Genomic DNA, 24,702 nt, shown 5'->3' on the forward strand with positions numbered 1-24,702 from the left:
ATGTATAACTGATGTTATACATTATATATATATGTATAACTGAGTCTCTTTGCTGTACAGCAGTAATTAACACATTGTAAGTCAACTATAGTTCAATAAAAAAAATAAAAAAACAAAAACCAAAAAATAAAACAAAACAAAATGTCCTTAGAGGTTTCTCTGATAAAATAACACTGCTCTGGGGTTGAAGGAAGTGAGGGAGTGAGGAAGAAGCCATGGCATTACTCGATGGGGCATCAAGTACAAAGGTCTTGAGATGGGAGTCCATGAAACATGTTTGAAGAAGAGAAAGGAAGCCACTGTTTCCAAAGAGCAGTGAGCAAGGCTGCGGGAGATTAAGTTGAAGAGGGAGCTGGGTAGGTGAATAAGGTTTTACCCTGAGTCAAGAAGTGACTGGGGGTTTTGAGCAGACTGACACAATGTGGTTTACATTCCAAGGGATCTTCCAGTGCTATGGGTGGAGAACATACTACACAGGGCAAAGGTGGGAGAAAGGAGGCCAGGAGAGATGTTGGTGCGCTGGGCAAGGGTTGGAACTGCGAAGTGTTAAAAAATGGCTGAGATCTGTGATATATTTTGAAGGCAGAGCTGAGAGGGTTTGCTGAAGGACTGATGTGGCATATAAGAAATGTGAATCATGCTTCAAATGAGGGAAGTTTGTGATCTCACCTTAAAGAATGACTTCATGACAATAGTCAATATCCAAATCAATGCTGGTCCTGATAAGGCACTTGGTTTTTTGGTGGATCAATGCACACAGAGTTAGGTAATGGTAGCAGTGACAACCCACTCTACCCCTACAGATCATGAAAATCTATCAGCAACTAGGATGCAGCTTTACATCATGGAGCTGGGAAATGACTACTGATAAAAGACCGATAGACAGCTAGAATAAAAGCAAGAAACAGCCAAATTCATCTAAGACAGGTGAAGACTGTGGTAATGAAAGGTAGTTTAAGAAATAGCAATTGAACAAGTGCTGGAAGAGGTTATCCTTTGGGAGGAAGTGTATATTCACAAATCTAAAAAGTTATTTGTAATAAAGCAGTGGTGAATAAGTGCATGGGCTCTGAAACCAGAGTACTCTGGGGCTGAATACAGCTTTATTATTTATAAGCTGGTTCTTTTTGACCAAAGAATTTAATCTGTCTTAACTTCCTTGTCGGTAAAATGGACATATGTAATTCTTGCGATTGTTAGCATTGTGAGGACTGAAAGAGATGATAATACAAGTAAAGCTTGTCTCAAGCTTATAAACTTTAATAACTCTTGCTTATTATTAATATCAAAGAGAGACTACCTTCCCTGATAGGATGAAGCAAGGGAGGAAAACATGATAGGTTCTGGCAGGAACAGAATATCAAAGGTTTCCATTTAAATAAGGAACTGCATTAGACCACATGGAAAACCTATTGTTATGTAAACAATCCTTACATAACACACTTTCCCATCCTGTGAGTTTATTTATTCCACCATGAAAGCAACAAATGAGATCATAAATACCCGCCTTGCTGCCGTTTCCATCTTTCAAAAAGTCATCAGGAACTGTTACTTTGGTTTAGTTCTGAATAAAGCCCTTTGAAGTGTGAATTTAGGAAAAACTGATCATTTTAAAGATACCTAACAGCCTAGGGAAAAAAGCCTTGTCCATAATTACAGATGTAAAACTTCAGGGTGGCAGCTTAAAAAACGTCCACGGATTAGGTACAAATTCATGATTGGAGACTCTGTAAAGAGTGAGGGATAGGTACCTAGGAAATACAGAATTCCAACAATACAAACACAATTATCCCAACAAAGAAAAAAATTAGGAAGTGTACTAAATAATTGCTGCACAGGGAGCTCTGAGCTCAGTTATGCTAAAGACACGCAGCTAAATTATAAGGCAGGACAACTCAGGGATGACAATGGAAAGGATGATAATTGTGCTGGCTAATGTAATTGAGATGGAGAAGGACCTGGATGCTTTAGGAAAACTCACCTGTATAAATGTGATGAAACTTAATAGGAATATTTATGCAGTGGGACTATGAGAAAAATATATAAGTTTGGATAGACAGGCAATATATATGGTTTACATAGATATATAGTGTGGATATATAAATAAAATACAGCCTTGCACTCAGCATCATAAAGTCAATTGCACAAGTATAGAAACAGGCCTGGCATAAAGCAACTCATTTGAGAAAGTCCACTGGGGATAAGCTGGTGGTAAACTGTCCCTATGCCAACAGTGTTGTGGCAGCTGTTCAAAAAGCAAATGCAAACTCAGGCTGCATTAATTGAAGCCCAGCAGGAAAGGTGCTAGCCCTGGTTTCTGCACTGATTAGAAAATGTTTGGAATATTGTGCTTAATTCTGAAAAGATTTAGAGGAAAACTCCAGTTCTCCTGAGGAAGGTTTTCAGAATGATGAAGTATCCAGAAAGTATGTCAGATAGAAATGGTTGAAAGGTTTAGACAATTTAGGCAGGAAAAGAATGATTTATGAGGTTCACATGTTGTCTTCAAATATTTGAAGGGTCATGGAGTAGTAGTGTAGAAGAAGGCTTAGGTTTACTTCGTATAAGTTCAATTTTGCAGAACAAGTACCAGCAGGTAGTGTTATAAGATTATATACAGGGCTATAAGGAAGCATACTTTTACCCACAAAGGTTCTTAACTTATTGGAATTGCTCCTAAGGGAATAGTCTTCCTAGTGAGGTAGTGAACACTTTCACTGGCAGTATTCTGATAAAGGGTGGATGGTCAATTAGAATCTACTTTATCTCACTTGCTTTTCACAGCAATCGTGAAATAGAAAGGCATTTTCTTTTTCTTTTTTTTTTAATTTATTTATTTTATGTATTTTATTTATTTATTGGCTACGTTGGATCTTCTTTGCTGCACACAGGCTTTCTCTAGTTGCGGTGAGTGGGGGCTACTCTTCATTGTGGTGCGCAGGCTCCTCATTGTAGTGGCTTCTCTTGTTGTGGAGCACGGACCCTAGGTGCGTGGGCTTCAATAGTTGCAGCACATGGGCTCAGCAGTTGTGGCTCACGGGCTCTAGAGCACAGGCTCAATAGTTGTGGCACACGGGCTTAGTTGCTCCATGGCATGTGGAATCTTCCCAGGGCAGGGCTCGAACCCGTGTCCCCTGCATTGGCAGGCGGATTCTTTACCACTGCGCCACCTAGGAAGTCCTTCTTTTTCTTTTTATTAGTTGCCCAATAAATGCAAAAAACATTCCTCTTTTCTTTAATCATTTTATACTTTTTTAAGTCATTAAAAACTAAAACTAAAAAGCGCATCAACCATTACTAATAGCTAAGAAGCAGGACTAGAGTTATATTTATCTGAAGAAAAAGGAAAGGCCTAGGCTTTGAAGAGAAATTAGATATAATAAAGAGCAAGTGTCACCAAACTCTAAAGTCTCTTGAAATTGTCCAAATTCCTCTTCACAATCTCCACACCTCTTATTCTACCACTTCTCTCTCCCCCTGTCTAAACTGCCTTTTCCTCATGTTGGCATTCCTTCTCTTTCAAATGCCATCTCCCTAATGCAATCTGATCGACTAGTTTGCAGTGATCTCCAGATTCTTTGAATTTCGATAGTGACTTATATGCATGTTTTGCTCACTTATGATGCTGCCACTTTCTATCTTGTCTTTTCTGTCTCCTTCCTACCTAAAATATTAGACTTTCCTTAGCTTCCCTCTTGAGCCTGAGTTCCTTTTTCATTCATTTTTGTAAACTTCATAGTACCTACTCGTAGTTGCTAAATAAGGAAAACGTGAATATCATCCATTATGAGCACAAAGCAAAAATGGTCTTGGAGACAAAATAGTAAATAAACTCATCATCTGTTATTCATACTAGGCTTGAAAAATAATGATTTTTTAAAAACCATCAACTGTGTGGATTGTAAAACATGACTACAAATTCCTCCCAACCCCGCATGCATGCCCCTTCCCAATGTGACTTTGTTGCTCTTCTTATCAAGAGGTAGAATCTGTTTCTTCACTTTGCTACATTTGGGCTGGCCTTGTGACTTGCTTTGACCAAGATAAAGTGTCATAATTATGTTGTAGGAGTTCAGAGCCATGGCCTAAAGAGCGTTTACAACTCCTTTTCTCATCTGCTTAAAACACTGCCTTCAGACTGTCATGTCTAGCCTGTGGGGGGAGGTGAAGCCACGTGGAACAGAGATGAGTCATCCCTATTCAGACCTTCCTAGACCAACCACCTGACAACAATACTGAGCCACCATTCATGGGAGTGACCTCAGGTGAGCACAAAAGACAAAACCCCCAGCTCCAGTTGAGCCCAGCCCAAACTGTTCACCCATATAACCATGAATAAATGAAACAATTATTGTTTGAAACCATTTACTTTGGGGATGGTTTCTAACGTAGCAACTGATAACCTGGACAGGCTACAAAGACAAAAGCATTAGTTAAATACACGATTAGATTGAAAACACAAGTATCACTATGGGAACAATCAACTAATTACCTTACGCTAGAAGAGCTATAGCCTGACATAAGCAAATCATATAATCAGATTTATGGCCTTAATTCACATCTTTCTGTTCACCAATATACGAATGCACATAGTGTCTCAGGCAGGATTATTCAGTGTGTGTGGCATAATTAAATAAAGGTAGAACATAAATAATCTTTTACTTCTTTACAAGAGAGAAAGTCAGGACTGTATCCAATTTTTATTCAAGCTTATCCCCCCAAATGTATTTTGAATAAGAGCCTGCCATTTTTAATACATTCATATTAAACTTAAAATTCCAAATGAACTTCAAGTTTGGAAATTTACTATATGAGATAGGTGGACTTCAAAGATGGCCTGCAATGATCTCTGCAACCTGGTGTTCATGCCCTTGTGTGATCCCCACTGTGGCCTAGACCTAGTATCATACTTATAGCTAATACAATAAGGCAAAGTGATGTGATGTCACTTCCATGTTTAGGTTACAACAGATTGTGATTTCCATCCTGCTACCTGACTCTCTTTCTGGGTTTAATGAAATAAGCTACCACATTAGAGAGGGCCACATAGCAGGAATCTGAGTGTTCTCCAGCCAACCAGTAGTGAGGAATTAAGGCTTTCAGTGCAACAACTCTCAAAGAATTATATCTTGATAGCAGCCATATAAATGAGGTTGGAAGTGTATCCTTGGTCTTTTGAGCCTTCAGATGAGACCACAGCCCTAGCTGATACCTTGACTGCAACCTTGTGAGCAACTTTGTGGGAAGCTAAGCCAAGACTGAATTCCTGACCTTCAGAAACTGAGATAATAAATGTTCTTGCTTTAAGTTTTAGGGTAATTTGATATGTAGCAAGAGATAACTAATATATTCTGGTAAGGGATAAAAACTGTTGTTGTGAGATAACTAATTTATTCTGGTAAGGGATAAAAACTGTGTGGGTCTTCTTTTTTCTCTTTTGGCCCTAAGCCTTAAGAGAATGTATCATTATTTTAAATTTTTCTTTGCATATAAGATGTATCCAGTCTTCCCCTATCTTCTTAGAGTACTTTTTTGAAAATAGGTGCCAAGTTTCCTTCATTTCACCAAATATTTTAATAATATACAAATTAAAGAAAAAGCCAAAGGGAAAAAAAGTTTGAAAATTAATCAGTTCCTTGTAAGTGACAAAAATTTTTCAAAATTACCTCACCTGTTATATAAATGCAGTACAAAATAAAATCTCAATGTAATCTTTTCTGTAAGATTTTGTATTTCACTATGTGAATGTAAAGGTATACAAAAGTTCTATAATTTTGGTCTAATTCATCAAGTAAATTATTAATATAAAGTATTTCAACTACTATAATTCACAATTGTCCTCTATAAATTTGTTCTTTTGTCTTATTTTTATATGGTTTGTATATAATATACATTTGATTTTATATTATATTGTGTTGTACTTTAAATTATAGTCCACATTAGGATTTTTGTTGATAACCGGATAGACACAGTCATTTAAAATAATTACCTGGAAATAATTCTATATCCGTTCTTTCATTTATTTACTCATTTGTGTATGTATTTAATAGTATTTCTCAAAGAACTACTATGATGAGGCAACTTGTAAGACTGGGAAATGTATATGTGAGATAGCAAATGTACACTAAATGGTCCCCCAAAATAATAGGTAGTATTGAAATGTAAGAAAAATAAAATTTACTTAAAGTCAATTAAAATTGATAAATTAACATAAGTTCTTAGATGTGCCAGGAATAAATTGATAAGACTAATTTACAATGATTTTACATTAAGATATTGAAATAAATTTCTTTTTTGAAACTCATTTCATTGTATGGCTTGTTAAGTTTAAATAAAAAATAAACACATAATAATTATAACCTCACATAATGTAGGAAAAATTAAGTTTTGAGTTTCTTTAATTAAAAGAAAAATAAAAAAGGAAAGCATCTGTTGGGACTTCCTAGGTGGCGCAGTGGTTAAGAATCCACCTGCCAATGCAGGGGACATGGGTTCGATCCCTGCCCCAGGAAGATCCCACACGCCATGGAGCAACTAAGCCCATGTGCCCCAACTACTGAGCCTGCGCTCTAGAGCCGGTGAGCCACAACTATTGAGCCTGTATGCCACAACTTCTGAAGCCCGTGCACCTAGAGTCCATGCTCCACAACAAGAGAAGCCATCTCAATGAGGAGCCTGTGAACCACAATGAAGTGTAGCCCCCGCTCGCCACAACTAGAGAAAGTCTGTGTGCAGCAATGAAGAGGCAATGCAGCCAATAAATAAATAAATAAATAAATAAGTTAATTAATTAAAAAAAGAGAGAAAGAAACCTAAGACACGATCTCTTAAAAAAAAAAAAAAAGGTATTTGTTGAGATGAGCATAGTTCTTACTGTACTGACAAAAATAAAACTTTCAATGAACTCTGAAAATCATAGCTATCATTCCAGTTACCTAAGGCATTGGCTTTTGAATTTTTCATGAGCAGATATTTACATCATAAAATATTTTGAGTTGGGCATAGAGTATCATTCTCCTTATCCATATCAACTGAATATAAAAACTATATCTCTTTTTAACCTAATAGTCATGTTTCCACCTTTTTATTGAGTGTCTGTAGTATGACAAGACCTCAATATGTGTCATCTCTAATCCTTACATTAATCCTGCAAGATAACTATTATTATTATGAATCTATTTTATGAATGAACAAAGCAAATTTCTGAAAGATCAGTAAATTGCAGAAGGTCACTGAGTGAATTAGAAGCAAAGCTGTGATTCAAGTCTGCATGTGCCTGCCTTCAGTCTCTGTCTTTTTAATTCATATCCTAATGTCCAGGGAGAATGGATTGTGAAATAAAATTCATGTTTTATGGCAAAACAAGAAAAATTTAAACATAAAAATTCATCTCTGCTTTCTGGCCTCATTTCTCCCACCACTGTGCATTGTGTATCTGCATTACTGACCAGACCTTCCTCATGGGCAGAAATACCTGCTCAACCATAAACAGTAATATTCTCCTGGCATCAACAAGACAACTCCTTAAGAGGTAACATTCCTTCTTGATCTTGTAAGGGGTCACGTGACCCACCATGATGACTCAGATCTGAATTATGTAAACTGTCAATAATAAGTAATTTGGTGTACAGCTATCTGTCTCAAAAAACTTACATAACTGTGCCTTGACTTCTAACAAGTGAACAGTTCTCAGAGCTTTCTGAGATGCTCTTCGCAGGTGATAATCCTCAAATTTGGCTCCAATAAAATTTTCCATTTCTTTCTTAGATTGACTGATTTAATTTTTTGTTTACTGGGTAAAGCCCATCTTTCACTACATCATTTGATTTAGACAGCTATGGAATCCTTGAGTAAAAGTCACAAAAGCCTTGCCAGAATCTGTTGTTGATCCTACTTTCAGTCTATTAGTTGGGCAAAGGAGTTTCCAAGAATAGAAAAGAAAATGAATCTGACCTCTACCACAAATCCTTTATATTGAAAGACAAGGACAAAATTTGTGTCTGATAAGATCATCTCATCTAAATATAGAGGAAATGAGCCATAAATTCAAGGAGTTTTCTTTGTAAAAAGTTAATTGTGAAATCACATCTGGAATACTGCCTACATTTCTCATTGTCATGTTGCAAAAAAATATACTATGGCTGTAGAAGAGGAACAAAAATAATAAAGGGGATGAGAGAGTTTAAGATAACTACAATTAATAGATTGTAGAGAGAAGAGGCTGGCTAAGAGATGGTCGGGGAATTAAGAAAGGCACATAAAGCAAGCATTTTCCCTTGCACATTATCATGTGCAACTATGACCTCAAATGGGAAAGGCAATAAGGGAACCAAATATTAGGCTGAATAAATCACTGACTTGACACTCACTTTTTATATCCTTTTTGTTGTCCTTTTGACTTTCTTTTACCTGCAGATGATTGCTGAGAAACCAACAGTTAAAACTTCCTGACTCTTCAAGGAAGAGAAAAAATATGGTGACAGTAAGCCAGGAGAAGAGAAGGCTGATAGTGGAGGCAGTAATGAGTTTTGTATAGATAAAGGGATAGAATATGAATGATGAGGAGATATTAAGCATTTCCATAGAGACTATGGAAAGAAGGAAGGTCAAATATAAGAAGGGTGCCCTAAAGGCTTAGAGACAGAAGAATGACTTTTTTCAGTGGAATAGTGTTTTAAAATTATAGATACTCTACAAGTTTTACACAGAATAATTTAGGTTCAGGACTGTACTGAAAAAGGAACAGCCTTTCAATGACCTTTTTCAGCCCATGATTAAAATTCAGTTTACTAGTTTTCTCATTATCTCTCAAAATATGTATAAAATAATGATTTTAGCCTAATCTGACTTGGCTCTTTTAGCTTGGGAATTTCTCTTTTACAGTCCTCTGGCCACAGTATTTCATTTTATGAAGCAAAAAGTCAAAGGAGATAGATGATCTTGATAGTCTCCTATGCAACAGAGCTACTCACTTCATTTAAATGGAAATGTGCATTTTCATGGAAACTCAGGCCTGTATTGATGAACAAAGATAACCTGCCACTATTAAATATAACAGTGATATACCAAGAAAAAAAGAAGTCCTAGAAAACATATTTTAAAAAATAGTAAAATTTACACTGAAAGATAGAATATACATTTTAAGAATATATATACAGCATAGAAATCAGATAAATTAAATTTTCCAAGAATTTGTTGCATAATATTTGGACAGTTATAAAGTTGAAAATCCCAGGACAAAGGTTGTGGAAGACAGGTTGAATACATAAGACTTTGATATGCATAGTGACTTAATATGAAAAAACTAATTAGCACAATGTCTTTTTATAAGTAGATATCAGTCATCATTTTTCAGTGGACATGTTAAGAAATGTCATAGGTTATGTGTGATATTTTCCATGCTCTTTTCTTTCTTAAAATTTTAATGTGACTATTTTTGGGTTCATTTTTAAATAATACATTTAAGAAATACTTAATGATCATATATAGTTTCTCCCAAGTGGAAACCTGAAGAGCATTCTTAACTATTTCTTTGGCAAAAAACATGCAGGCCTTGCTGATTTTTCCTCAGCAATGAATTGTGAATCTAGGTATCCTTCCCTATTGCTACTCTCAATGCCTTAACGGGACCTGATACATTTCACCTGACAATTATCAAGACCTGATATCTTGCCTCTCTTTCCCATCTTCCCACAATACTCGCCCTCTGTAAGGCATCCACATTTCCCCTTAAGTCATTTAATTTACACTTCCAAGGGGAATAGGAATATCTAATGCACCAAGATGATGAGGAAATGGAATCTGAGTAGAAACAATCAAATGGGTGGGGAAAAAATAAAGAATATGAAACAACCAGAGGAAAGTATTTACAGTAAAAAGTTGGGCAAGTAACCAGTTGTACAATTATGTTGCCGCCCCAGAGTATGCCACTTTTGCATGTGGAGTATTTTGAACTGAAGACAATCAAGCTCCATCAGGCTCAAGGAGAGCTTTATACCACCCCCTTAACTGCTTAAAACCATTTAGATAGAGGATCTGGTCCAGGAAGAGAGCTAACAACAAAGATAACTACAGAGACTAAGGGCTAGGTGCCTAAGCCTGCAGGGCGGTAGGGGGAGGGCCTAGAGATCAAATTCCTCTGTGCTCCATTATCTCTGTAAGGCTTGGCAAACATCTGCTTACCAAACATTTGCTCTTCCTATCCTCCTATGAATCCTCTTCCTTCCTTCTGAAACCCCAAACCCCACCCCCACCCCCTTCTTCTTAGCTCATAGAACCTTCAGTTGCCTGCCTGTCAGGGTGAGCCTCTCATTATCTTTGTGCGGCTCCCATAGTACATAATTAGATTTTTCTTCTCCTGTTAATCTGTCTTATGCCAATTTAATTAATAGACAAGCCAAGAGTAGAGGAAAAACATCCCTTACAATGCCATGGATGTTAGAAAACTCTATTAATTCCTTAGTTTAACTGAACAATGTTTTTTTCCACACTGCTGCTGAGTTTTAGGAACATGACCTAAAGGGGTTAATTAACAATAGAGTAGTACAGGCCAGGGGCACAGAGGGAAGTTATATTACAACAGCTTTTTCTTATAAAGCATTTTTATTTTTATGATTTTTCTGAAGCTAGACAGTAAAAGATCACTTATCACATTGTTTGAAATAGTCAAAGATGAATAAATATAAAAGAGACTCTGATGTTAATCCTATACATCTGTCTGCCAAATAAAAGGAATCCCATTGCTACTTATTAGAGTTTAGACAAAGTAGTGAGACCATGATGTTAAAATAGTCTCTTAAATAATTATTGTTTGCTTTGGCAATATTTGTTATGCTTTTTTTCATGATAAAATTCTATTTTGGTTAAAAAAACCCAAATACTAAAGAAAAACTGAATTTATTTGTTTTGCGAACTGAAGAATGTCACTAGCACTAGCCATCCGGCTCTATAAGGATTGAGTCAGTAGCCACTGCAATCACTGACCTTTAATACACCCTGAAAGGAGTTCAGGGCAGAAATCAGGAATGAGGGCATTCTGTACTCTGGGAAAACTGGCAGAACAAGTCTTTAAATAGATATTTTCTGGAGAAATTCTTTATGAACCTGGATTCTTGTATCTTCTTATACTTAGAAAAGCACTAAAATCATTAACTAAGATATCTGTTCCTCCTCATGACTAGCTGCAACCTTCTACTGAGAGGTGAGATGTGTGCTTGGTTGCATGTACCCCACTGCCAAATCCCCCCCAACAGTTTCTCAGAGCTGAGAGGCTGTCTCCCAGGCAACAGTCCTCAATAAGACAATGAATGAACTCAACTCACAGTTTCCAAATTGTGTGTGTGTGTTTTTAATTTAGTTGACAGTTTACACCTCAGATACTTGATTTTTATCTCTCAACACATCTCAGACACTGGTGTTTAATTTATGCACAAAAGTCTACAACAAGAAATACTTCTCTTGTACCTACATGAGTATGGAACAAAGCAGTATAAAAGGTGATACCACTTTTTCTCAGAGGCCAGAGGAAGAAAGCCAAATATAGGGTGAAATGGAATTACTCAACCTCCTCTCTCTTCTATTCCTTTGCTGTCTTAAGAAAATGAACTCCCAAACTAAATGGATATAATGCAATCACTCTTTTCAATTATGCCTTTAATGCCTATTGATGTGCCTTATGTTCGGCAGAAGAGAACAGAGAAACTGGTTCCATTCCAGGTTCTTAATCTTTCTGATAAGACAGCCTCTTTGGCTGTGAGCATTAAGGTTTAAGTGTATAGGACCCTTGTGTCAGCTTTCACAGAGAGAATTGGCCATGGAAGAGATGAGATGATCCATAGCGCACAGGGAGTGAAATGGCATAGGGAAGGGTTCTCTCCAAATATTCCTGGAATTCTCAATGTAGTGCTAGCTCTCTGTTTACCTGGGAAATAGCTTCTTGGGTGTAGTCACCCAGAGCCTTGAGTTTAGAAGGGGCCTGCTGTTTGTTTAATGTTCTGTTGTCACTGTCTTGAAATTCTTAATAGTCTTTTTAACAATGAACTCTTCACTTTCATTTTTTAGTGATCCCTGCAAATTATGTAGACAGTCTATCTGGTGAAGAGGAGTTTTGAAAGGAAGAAAGCCTTTTGGTCTTTGCAAAGACATGATACCCAGCTGGAATGGTATGTTCTCCTCTCCCTAAAGGATTACACAGATATCCAGCATCTAGAGAAGACCAACACTCCCCTTCAGGATACAGTCTTCCTTCTCTATTGAATAGCACATTCCTCTCCTCTTTTTAGCCGCATGCATGGCTGCCCAGTCAGAGATTAAATTTCCAAACTCTTGCATTTACGTGTGTCCACGTGATTGTATTTGAACCACTGAGATGTGAATAGACATGTTTGTAATTTTCAGGTTATTGCCTTAAAGACAAAGCTAATTGCCCTAAAGGCAAAGCCAAAGGGCCCAAACTCTTTTCCTTCTCATAGACCAGAAGGTAGATGTGCTGGTGACCAGCTTTGACCATTCATGCTAGGGGAAGGCAAAGCAAAGAGCAGAAGGAACTTGGGTCCTTTCAAGACCTCCTGGATGAGCGCTCCTCTGCCAGCATGGGTCTAGGACTTGAAAGAGGAACACATTTTTATTCTGGGGTCTTTTTGTTATATTGGCTTGGCCTCTGCCCTAAGTAATGTACAGAAGAAATTCTTGGGGGCTGATTCATAATAAATTCTATATTTATCCAGAATAATTGAATAATGTAGTGTTATGAGTATTTGAATATTCTACATAGGGAAAATTATTAGTTTACATTAAAGTGAAATAAAACTATATTGAACCTAATTTTATACTCAGTGAGTCTCAGAACACTTCTGGATCTTGCAGGACCTCAAGGTCATCACTGTGAATGCTAATTTTACCATATGTCTGTAGATGTTGGGGCTTAACTAAATCTATAATAACCTATAACAAACTCCTGAAGTTGCATTTCCAAAATAAATTCCTGAATCACTCTAGTTTCACTGTAATTTATCTTAATACTGAAAGGATAACCACAGAATGTTAAAAATAACTTTTATGAATTTTCTCATTGTTTGGAAACTGAATTTGGGCATTTGTAAATACTTTTAAAAACAATATCTTATATACAAGATAATTTTACTTATTTAAAAAATTTTTCGATGACTAAAACTGCTAAGATTTAAAATATTATGTTGACAGACCAGTTACAAAACCATTAAGGAATCAAAACTTGTAGTGTAGACTTTATGTTTACCTGCCCCAATGACTCTCTCAATGCGTATTCTTGAGGGATCAATCTCCTTTGCAAATTCATGAACTGCTAGGGATGGGTCTTCATATGTATCTGGATCTATGTAAGTTTTAATTCCTGGGAAGCGTACTGCAACAAAATAAAAGACTGAATTAGTTCAAGAGTATTCTAGGAATCACACCTCCTGTGAATATTTAAAATGAGTGACATACTAAAGTAGTCATTCTTTTTTTTAATTGAAGTATAAATGACTCACAATATTATGTTAGTTTCAGGTATACAACATAGTGATTCGATATTTTTATACATTACAAAATAATCACCACCGTAAGTCTAGTTACCATCTGCCACCACACAAAGCTATTAAAATTTTATTGACTGTGTTCCCTCTACATTACATATACATGACTTATTTATTTAATAACTGGAAGTCTGTACCTCTTAATCTCCCTCACCTATTTCACTCATCCCCCCATTCCCCTCCCCTCTGGCAACCACCAGTTTGTTTTCTGTATCTATGAGTTTGTTTCTGTTTTGTTATGCATTCATTTGTTTTGTTTTTTAGATTCTATATACAAGTGAAATCATATGGTCTTTCTGTCTGCCTTATTTTACTTCGTATAACACCCTCGAGGTCCATCCACATTGTCACAAGTGGCCAGATTTCATTTTTCTTTATGGCTGAGTAGTATTACATTGTATATATACCACATCTTCTTTATCCACTCACCTATCGATGGACACTTAGGTTGCTTCCATATGATGGCTATTGTAAATAATGCTGCTTTGAACAAAGGAGTGCATATATTTTTCAATTTAGTGTTTTTGTTTTCTTTAGAAAAATATCCAGAATTGGAATTATTGGGTTGTATAGTAATTCTATTTTTAATTTTTTGAGGAACCTCCATACTGTTTCCTTAGTGGCTGCACCAATTTACATTCCTGCTGATAGTGCATGAGGGTTCCCTCTTCTCTACGTTCTTGCCAACACTTGTTCTTTGTTGTCTTTTTGATAATAACCATTCTGACATGTGTGAGGTGATATCTCATTGTGGGTTTGATTTTCATTTCCTTGATGATTAGTGATGTTGAGCATCTTTTCATGTGTCTATTGCCCATCTGTATGCCTTCTTTGTAAAAATGTCTATTCAGCTCCTTTGCCCATTTTTTAATTGGGTTGTTTGTTTTTATGATGTCAGCATTCTTGTTATTTACTTAAATTCAATTCTCTTTTCTGTTTTCGTCTCCCTCCCACCCTCACCCACCGGCTGCCCCATTAAAGCTTTGAATACTTGGAATCAAAATTTTATTTACCTGTTGATGTAAAATGACCAGGTAGTTTCAGAGAGAGTGAGCTGACAAGGTCCATAAGACACATTTTTGTTATATTTATGTAAACAGTTTAATCAGCTCACTTAGCCACTAGCACTCATGTATTTTACATTTTATCTAGCTCAGGGCATGGGGGAAACAAAGGAAACGAAGCATAAACCTTCTCCCTCCAAAAATAAGCCCCTTAGAATCCCTTCTGGACCTTTGTACTCTAAGGCACTAGGTTTTCCTGAACTCATGTCCCAGTCCTGTGGTCTCTCCCCTTCCAGAAACTCTTAGGCAATAAAGCACAGAATCCATGGCACAGTGACAGGGAGGACCACTACACTATGGATAACAGCCCTTGCCTGTGTTCTTGTAGTTGCTTCTATGGCCAAATTGCACATTGTCCTGGAAAGCACCCACTCTCTACCTGGAGGGGAGGATAAGAATCAAAGGTCCACATCTGGTCACTGACTGTGTAGCTGCTTCTCTTTCTCTGGTAGGGGTAGGGGTGCTCACAGCTCACAGGCCGTTAGGAAGATGAATAGGAGTGGCTAGAAGACTTGGATGTCTGGTTGCATACTAATCTGCAGCTTCTTCAGTGTGTGAAGTAGTCATAGAATGCCTGTGGATATTCCTCTGTTTTGCTCACTGGTTTCTGTTCTGCACATTAGACTGCTAGCTCCTGGAGGACAGGAGATCATTTCTTCTACCTCTTTGTATCTTTCCAAATACCTCAGGTATGGTTTTATAGGCAATAAACACAGAGCAAACCTTTATTGAATACGAATGAGTGGGGATTAAAAGATAAATGCGAAATGTGTGGCATAGTAAATTATATTTGGTTTTGTTGCTTCTTAGATTTTGAAAGCCATACCAACACCCCGAGTTAAGCATTGTCTAGGTCTCCTTAGAAATATGCTCTTGCAAGAACATCTCAAAAGCAAACAAAGATAATAAAATGAGTTTAGAGAAGGTGATGAAATGCCTATTATTAGCAGTAATTTGCTTCATGAGTTCTTTTTTGCCTGTTGTCTTCTTTTATTACTTTTTGCCTCCTGTCTTCTAGTACTGGATATGCACCCATGAGAGGATTAGTACTTCCCAAAGTAGCACCAGTAAATCATATTTCTAGATAGAGTTGACTGATTCTGAAATGCTATGCTTTTCTTGACTTCTCAAAATCAAGAATTTGACTATGTTGGAGGAAACAAGAATAGGTAATTTGTAACTCTGGTTCCATATTCTTAATGACATTTTTATAACAATAGGAGTTGTGATTTCAGATTGAATACCATAAGCTCAAATCCAGTGGCTACTACTAGATGATTAGTAGTATGTATAGTCATGTTGATAACATTACTTTATGCACAGGTAACAGATGCCATTTATTAACTCATACATGGTTTTAACATCTAACCACTCAATAATTTAAAGTGATATACATTTCTACAGAATAAATTAGTATCACTTTTCTTCTTAAAAACAGAATATATGCAGTACAGAAAAAAAACTCAAACAGTTCCAATTTTGAATATCTGGTTACTACTTATTCGTGTCTTCTTAAACATCTGTTTGTTATCTTTCTTCTACCTTCTTGGCTGCCTGAGGTTATTTTCATTGCCTCTTGCTGGGCCCATCTGGTTTAGTTTATGCTAAACTGCTAGTTGGAAAACAGGTAATAAATACCTCAGGAGCATTTTTCGATTCTGCAGTTCAGTACTAAGTATCCTGCAGTGAATCTTAAGGTTGCTCAGCTTAAGTCATTGGTCCAGGTGTCTAGATCCAGGTTTTTGCATCTGCCTACATTATTTTCAGCTCATCCCATGCCTGATATCAGCTGTCTCAGCTCTCCCTTTCAAACTCTTCGTGAAAAGAATCACCTAGGAGAGTTTGCTAAAAATGCTTATGTCTTAGCCCTACTCTGGGCCTTCCGAGTCTGAACTTTGGTAAGTAAGGGTGGAAGATTCTAATGCAGCTGGTCCTCAGATCTCTCTCTGAGATATCACGTGGGCTTTAAAAATAGCCCTAAAGCATCCCTCTAGTTTATAATTTCCTCACTTAAATCCTTTCTGTCCGCTGAGGGGTAATGTAGATTGAAAAGTCCTTTAAAACTTGAGCTCAATTTGAAATAGAAGATGAGTTTAAATAAACAACTTGCCTCACACATTATCTCTATACTGTGGTTAATTAGAGAACATCCCTTTCTTGTTAATTCAGTGTCTTAAGACAGAGAAACTGTCTTGACAAAGTAGTTTGCAATTTGGAAGTGGAGGTGGAGGTGGGCGTGGGCGTTGGGGAGGAGAGGGTGGCAATTATCAAACCAACTATAGTGGTAATTATAGCTTGCTTGGGAGGAGATCCTTCAGATGAATATAACCTTGTAGTCAGCTCAAGGGTTTCATACATATTCTAAGAGTTAAAGAGCTGATTTTCATTTTTACTGTTAATGAATTGTAAATTGATTTGTTATATGTTAAATGACAGTCCCTACAAGACAGAATAAGAATTCTGTAACATTTCTATGGCTAATGCTCCGCTAAAAAAAATCAACTAATGTTTCGGAGTTATTGTGAGTGGTAAATAACTAGAAATAATCAGTCACCTTGTATTTTTAGCATATTCAGTCTGTTGTATTTTCCAGCAAGTAGAATTAGGAAAAAGGTAATATCATTTAATGAGAAGCAGGTGCCGTTTCCACCAGCAAACCTAGAAACCAGAGGAAAAGTCTCAATGCTGAAAGATTGGAACTGAATTTCCTTTGCTTTCTCAATTCATGGATACATATTTAAAATGAACTTTCGAAGTGCCAGAACAGTAGAAAATCATGGAAGAGAGTCACTGAACTACTTACAATGCCCATTCTGTAAGTCCTTTCTTCTCTTCTCTTCTGACTTCATTTTGGCCTTTATGTACCATTGACACCTTTAAAAAAGGTAAACAGAAACTTATTTTAGTAACTATGCTGGATAAGAACCAATATCAATTAAAATACTTATCACTCGTAGGCAAAAGTTCTTATCATAAAGACCGCTTTTAAGAACGCCTTTATTAACGCGAAAATACTCCACAGGTTTTTTTTTTTAATGTATCAAAATTAGCCCCAGATAAGAATAAAATACTCTCAAGTGCATTGATTGATCCAAATGATAGGAAGCTTAGAAAATGTTTAATAACAAGCTAGATCCATCATATCTTTCCTTATATGGTCTCTAATAACTAGAGTCGAAGAAAAGTATTAAAAGTTGCAATGGAAAAACTGTTTTTGATTCAGAATCTCAGAAATTTAGACAACTGTCTTCCAGTCTCAGTGCTAAAGAGCATTTTTTTTTTTTAATATTAGAAATGTGGTAGTGGCATGTTCTGTTCTCTCTCGGAAGAACCACACTGAAGAACGGAGGCAGGTGCTCATCTCGTACGACTTCAACATGAACAATTCATCAACATCCACATTATCTGACAGTTCATCAAATTGCTAATTCCAAATGGTTAAACAGAATACATTTGTGGTGCACAATCTAATCTTTCAGTGTGAATTTGGCCTCAGATTCTATGACAAATTGCGTATTTATTCAGATATATCTTATAATTTTCATAGAATAATTTCCAATGAATGCTTCCCTAGCAAAGTGCTTAAAAGATGCTCCAGAATGAATTTTTTCATTCTGTGTAATTGAACTTTTTTCCAGTATGTAGAATAAGACAGTTTCTGATGTCATATAAATTGGCAAACATGCAAACTGTACTAAATTATTTTCAACTTTCAATTTTTTTGTCATTATTAAATCTTTTTAAAAATGGTATTCAAATTCTGCTTCAGGAATCCCAAATAAAAATAACAGTTGAGCCTATCTCTCAGGTTTATTAGCCCAATCTTATTTAGCCTACAATGCCTGTAAGGTCTTCTCTTAACTTTGTCATATTTATGTGTTAAAGCAGTATTTTCTGACATTTTAATGAAATGTTTTTCTACATGTGTATATACTATTTAAATCACTGTTTACTGAAATACTCTATGAGGAAATAAGGCCTTAGCTCATGTTCTACAAATACATAAAATATAACTTAAAAATTAGAACCAATTTTGCTACGTATTGAATCACTATTAAATAAAATATAATGAATCAATTTCCATTATGAATTTAGAGGCATTCTTTAAAATTGACGATAAGTATGGCACTGCTGTTTAAATGAACTCTGTGACACTGTTAATTGCGAGTCATGCTATGTCTATTTACATATCTGAAAATTTTAAGTGAACATAGGGGTAAATGTGCCCCTTTTACAATTAATTTTATAAGAAAGTCACCATTTCAACTCAACCACATTAGAATATCCATGTGTTTCTTTGTTCCTTGATAAATCCTATAAAAGTGAATTTGTTACAGCTAAATCTGATATACTCTTAACAGGTAGCAGTTACATTTCCTTAGGGACCTACGCTTGATAAGTGCCTAAGTACTTGTCAATTTATTGATCTATACTCCTAGTCTGCTGTCAAAATTTCAGATAATATTTTTTCATATATGCAAATACTCTATAATTTTATAATGATTTTTAATAAAATATTGGTATGTAAGAGTTTTAAAAATGAATAAAACAAAGGGTGTTTATAGTTCACTGAACTACTGGCTCCGAAGGTAATTTCTGCTCATCACAAATAATCAGTTTTCCAGCAGAGATGGTGTACTTTAGCTGGAGTCGGTAAGGATGTGCATTGTTCCACTGGCATTCTTATTACGGTTGTAAATCATGACACTGATATTTTGCTGTATGTGTGTTTCAAGTTATCAAGAAAACTCTCAAGGTATTTTGTGCCACTACTGATAATCCAGATGAAATATTTTCCATTTGTAGGAGTGAAAATATGATCTGAAGATTCACAGTTTCTGACAAAAGTCTGGGCCAAATATCAAGGGCTAAATAAGAAATAACAGTTATTCTTTGAAATAATTTCATAAACATCTGCATTGCCAGTAACTGACTCACGGTAACAATCTAATATGTTTAAAAATCAGTAGAGCATTTTAATGCTTTGTCATACCAAAGTGTGTGAAAATAGAAATCTAAGATTTAGATGGACGAAGAAGTACTTTGACCAGCTAGTTGGGATTCAAGTCTAGGTCTTTTGCTATGTTAAATTTGTTGTTATTTTAAATTTTCATCCATAATACTCAAGTGGAAAAATAACTTGATTTATACAACCATTAATATAATTCTAATATAGACACTTTCAATATTTAATGGATAAAATAAAACATTTCTATAATATTGTTTATAAAGCACTTTTATACAAATTGTTCAGTTTCTTTGTTGAATTTTTTTTTCCCAAGCAAAATCCCTTTAATGATATAAATTGATTACAGTAAAGGAAACACGCAGAAGTAATTTATTAAGGAAGATTTTATCATTCATTGTTTTCAAAGTGTTTTTATCAAGTCTTTGGTTGCTTCCATATTCAGAGACCTGCTGACACAGAGAACATACCATGGTGGTTCTATTGCAACATAAAGTTCACTATCAGGGTGGAATCTGCCCTGACCCCTTTCTTTCCTTCTTTCTTTTTTTTAAAATTCCTTTCTTTATTGGCTGCACTGGGTCTTCATTACTGCTCTAGGGCTTTCTGTAGTTGCGGAGAGCAGGGGTTACTCTTCATTGTGGTGCACGGGCTCCTCATTGCAGTGGCTTCTCTTGTTTGGGGATCACAGGCTCTAGGCACGTGGGCTTCAGTAGTTGAGGCACACAGGCTCAATAGTTGTGGCTCATGGGCTCTAGAGTGCAGGCTTAATCGTTGTGGTGCTCGGGCTTAGTTGCTCCGCAGCATGTGGGATCTTCCTGGAGTAGGGATCTAACTAGTGTCCCCTGCATCGGCAGGCAGATTCTTAACCCCTGCGCCACCTAGGAAGCCCCCTGCCCTGACCCCTTTTAATCACAGGTATGCTTTGTTAAGTTTAAAAACTCTTGAATACACAATATATAAGAAGAATGGCTCTTCACAAATCTTGGAAATACTCTGGTATAATTCAGTTACCTGCCAGTGATTAAGAAGAACAAAGTAAGAATGACGAGGAGCGTGAATCCTCCCACGGCTGCGGTGGCTATCACAAGAATCTGCCCCTGTTCTGCCGCCATGTCAGAAGCTGAAACACAGATACGATATTAACATTTCCCTGGGTGACACAGCACTACCAAATTATTTTACAACTTAGTATATGCTTGAAAATATGGTAATGGATACCAAAAAAAATCCCATCATATTTGCCCTTTATTTGGCACATAAGATGCAAACCCCAAATGAGGGCTGAAGACTGAGCTCATAACCCACCACATAACCCTTTCTTCTTTTTTACAAACATACCAAGAAAGCAGATGGATTCTTAGTACCCCTCATTTTAAGATTAAGTAGGTTTTGCAAAATTAAATCAGCAGATGGACTAAAGGATTTTGTTTACATAATTGCTAAATTATTTCCTTGAACACTTTTGCCAACTGTTGGGCTATACCCTGCAGACCTGCAAACCTTGTAATTGCCCAGCTGAGAGACAAAAGACAGAAGCAGCAGACAGCGACAGAGACAGCGATGGTTTATTTGTTAGGGAACCTTACAAGTCTGTAAGACTAGAGCGACACAGCATCATGGATAGCAGACAGCAGGCAGGACACAGTAGAAGTCTTCACCTTGGGGGTGGGGTGGTACTACAATTGATAGGGGAAAATGACTTCAGGTTGGCTCATCAGTTACCAGGGAAACCAGCAGCTGGTGCAGGTGGCAAGCACGTAGGCAATTACTGATTAAACCCCATAATTAAGAGGATTGGATAGTCATGTGAGTAGGGTCTAGATGAAGCACGGGCTAGTGGAGCAGGGGATGTACCGAGAGCAAGAGAATAGCTATCTTGATTGGCCGGACCACACACCAACAGACCAGGCTTTGCAGACTGTTTTGATGTCTGTTTTTCCAAAGTGGAAAGGCTATTATTGCGTAATTTAAAAACAAATTTCTTTACATTTCATAAAGCTTAATGGAAACATCAAAGTTATGAATTCCCACCTCTACAGCACAAGGTGTATATAGTAGGTGCTCAGATGTTTGACTAGTAGTCATTAAAAAATGACAAACGCTCCCTTGTTTGAGGAAAAGTATAGATTATGTGTGGTAACAGCATATTACTTCTTTCATTGACAAAACTGTATCAAAACTTCAAGGGCTGCATGTTTCACTAGCCTTCCAGGAATCTTTTAAAATATCTTAGTTCAATTAATTCATTAGCACTTTTCATTCTCTGTTGAAATGAATTTCATTACTGAAGTTTTAATGAGATATAATTTTATTGGATGGCATATGGGTAATTGCTTAATAGTAGAGGTAAGGAAACTGAAGCCCAGTGAAGTTAAAGAACTTGATCCAGTTCACACATGACAATCACCAGAATTCAGGCTTTAGATATTTTGTTTCATTTCTCTTTCCTATGCTATAACTTGCAATAATAATTCAGTCAATTATCAGTATTCTAAAACATTAAATCAATCAGTGCCTCCAATACCCCTTAACTTGAATAAAGCTTGATTTTTATTTAGATTACTATAAAAAACTATTAATCTAATCAATCAGCTGAAAGCAGCAAACTGAATCAAAGAAAATATAACTGAAAAGCAAACCACTTAATTCTCTACCATAATAATTTAAATTTATTAAACCTGAGTACTTTAAGGCTTCCATAGAAGTAGATCTTTTTCTGAGAATCAAGTATGCGGTAAACTATGGACAAATTTATTGCCACAGTAATAACCTCATAAAAATGACATATCTACTAGAGAATATCTAAACCTTGAATGCTATTGTTGAGTTAGTAAGAAACCAGTCAAGCATTTAGGAGGCTTTTTAAGAAAGCTAAATGTAGACAAAAACAAAAGTCATTTACATTCACGTTTTAGTAACAAATTTACTAAACCTTGGAATTGGGTCTTAGTGACTATGATTTAACCTAGATATTTTCAGGCAATCTATTTCAGTGCTGAGTTGTAGCTCACAATCTGTGCAGAGAGAAGTTAAATAGTTGAATCTTATCCAATAAATAATACGCTGAAAGTTTTTTTTTTTATTAGGTGCTCATTGGATTTCCTAATCTTCAAAATAACACTGATATCATGGGAATTAATGTGTGCTTTAAAATGTCACATTTTCTCATTGAAAATTATTGAACAACAAATTGTAAGGAATAGATGCTATAAAAACAACATTAACTTGCTGAAGATAAAGAAGGTGGCATTTAAAAAGAAAACATTATTTACTTACCAACTGGTATATTTGTAAAATACATAATATAGTTCAAGAATTTTAAACCTGGAGCATGTATTTTCATGTTAGCTAGGTAGCATGTGATTTATTGAGACCGTGTATTCAAAATTCAGGTAGAGAAGATTATGTAATTGGGTGCCTTTGGAAAATCAGATTACCTTGTTATAGAAAATTGTGTTGTTTAATTTAAATAATTGCTTAGTAAAATGCCAATACTACTAATACATCTTCTTTTTCACCCTTATGATTACATATTTATGAACTTTGCTTCAATTAAAATTTTAATTGGATAACAATATTAAGTTGACACTTTGAAAAATGTGTATTTCTGCATAATTGTTTCTTAAACCTCTGAAAATAAATCATCTGAAAATAAGAGTGTATAATGTGATGCACTGTTATACCGGTAGTAAAATTCCATGGATGATGGGGCTGGGATGATTATGAAAACATTATGAATCTCAGCAGCAGCAGCAACAATAGCCATATGTATTTAATAGTAAACTATCCTCTAGTATTATGCTTAGTGCTTCAAGTTCATTATCAAATTTATCTGCACAACAGTCTTAATAGGTAGGTACTATTATTATCCCTAGTTTAAGTGGTTATATTACTTGCCTAAAGTCACACATCTTGTACACAAGAAAGCTGGCCACCCAGCCCTGATTTATCAAGCTCCAAGTCATACTATTGCCATACTATTGCCACTATTTTGCACCATCATTTACACTAATAGAACAACTGGCTTAGCGCTCTATTGTGTGTTCTAGAACCATCACAGCCTTGCTTGACCTTGGTTTCATGTCAGAGCAATTTTTCTATGACATTGTGTTATTCACTAAGGCTGCAATCAAATACTGGGAAGAACAAGATTTTCCATATAGAAATAAGAGGAATTCACAGAACCTGTGCTGCAGCTCTTGGTCCAGATGGGGATAGTTTCTGTCTTTTTTTTTTTTTATCATATTAGTGTAGGCAATCATAGAGCTCTGACTTTACCTCAGGATAAAGTCCATAGCCCTTAACTTTGTTAACAAGGCTCTCTACAAATGGATCTAGCATATATCTCCAGATTCATCTCTCATCATTCTCTAACCATGCTACATTTCTGCCTGTTCCTTCAATGCACTGGACTTTCTATCATGGTCAATTCCTATTCAACCCTCCTACATGAACATCACATCATTTTCTGGTTGTTTAGATTTTGTTAGGTGCCTAGACATTATATTCCCATAGACCTTTGTACTATCTTTACCCATAAATTTCTCTCATGTTTTATTGAAATTACTTTTTTTTCGGTAATCTGTCTTTCTGTTAGATTGCAAATTCTATGAGGGCAGGGACTTTATTCACTATAGTGTCTACAGTATGTTGAATGAAGACATACTCTCCTCCTCCCCTCCCCCACAAAAAGGAATTTGTAGGTGTAATTGAGGACCTCAATCATCCTGGATCAACCAGGTGGGCCCAAATTCATGACAAGTGTCCTTATAAGAGACAGGAGAAGAGAATGCAAAGGGTAGAAGGCCGTGTGAAGACAGGCAGAGACTAGAGTTACGCAGCCACAAGCTGAGGAATGCCTGGAGCCACTAGACAGTGGGAGCGGCAAGGAAGGATTCTCTCCTAGAGCCTTAGGAGAGAGTGTGCATCTGGCTTCCATAACTGTGAGAGAATAAATTTGGTGTTTTAAGTCACCATGTCTGGTAATTTGTTATAGTAACCCTAGGAAACTAATACAGTATTTGACCTACAGAGCTTGATACATGATAGTAGCTCAAAAAAGATTTGTTTGTGCAAATGGATTGAGTGATTGTATGCATTGGATGATTCTGTTATA

The 24,702-nt window shown here is 36.2% G+C and overlaps 1 protein-coding gene across 11 annotated transcripts in view; it reads right to left on the bottom strand.

The window, feature by feature from the left end:
* EPHA6 (EPH receptor A6) overlaps nucleotides 1-24,702 on the bottom strand; it is an 868,712-nt gene that overhangs the window by 231,396 nt on the left and 612,614 nt on the right. For all 11 annotated transcript variants that reach the window (XR_009047653.1, XR_009047652.1, XM_057696163.1 and 8 more), the window contains 3 exons: nucleotides 20,598-20,706; nucleotides 17,421-17,491; nucleotides 13,256-13,381 (listed from right to left, as the gene is read on the bottom strand). Coding sequence is in view for 9 of the 11 variants with exons in the window: in XM_057696163.1 (XP_057552146.1) it covers nucleotides 13,256-13,381; nucleotides 17,421-17,491; nucleotides 20,598-20,706 (306 nt within the window). In the remaining 2 variants the exon portion in view is untranslated. The remainder of the gene's footprint in view (nucleotides 1-13,255; nucleotides 13,382-17,420; nucleotides 17,492-20,597; nucleotides 20,707-24,702) is intronic.

This window comes from Hippopotamus amphibius, chromosome 10 (assembly GCF_030028045.1).
Source record: "Hippopotamus amphibius kiboko isolate mHipAmp2 chromosome 10, mHipAmp2.hap2, whole genome shotgun sequence".
NCBI lineage: Eukaryota > Metazoa > Chordata > Mammalia > Artiodactyla > Hippopotamidae > Hippopotamus > Hippopotamus amphibius.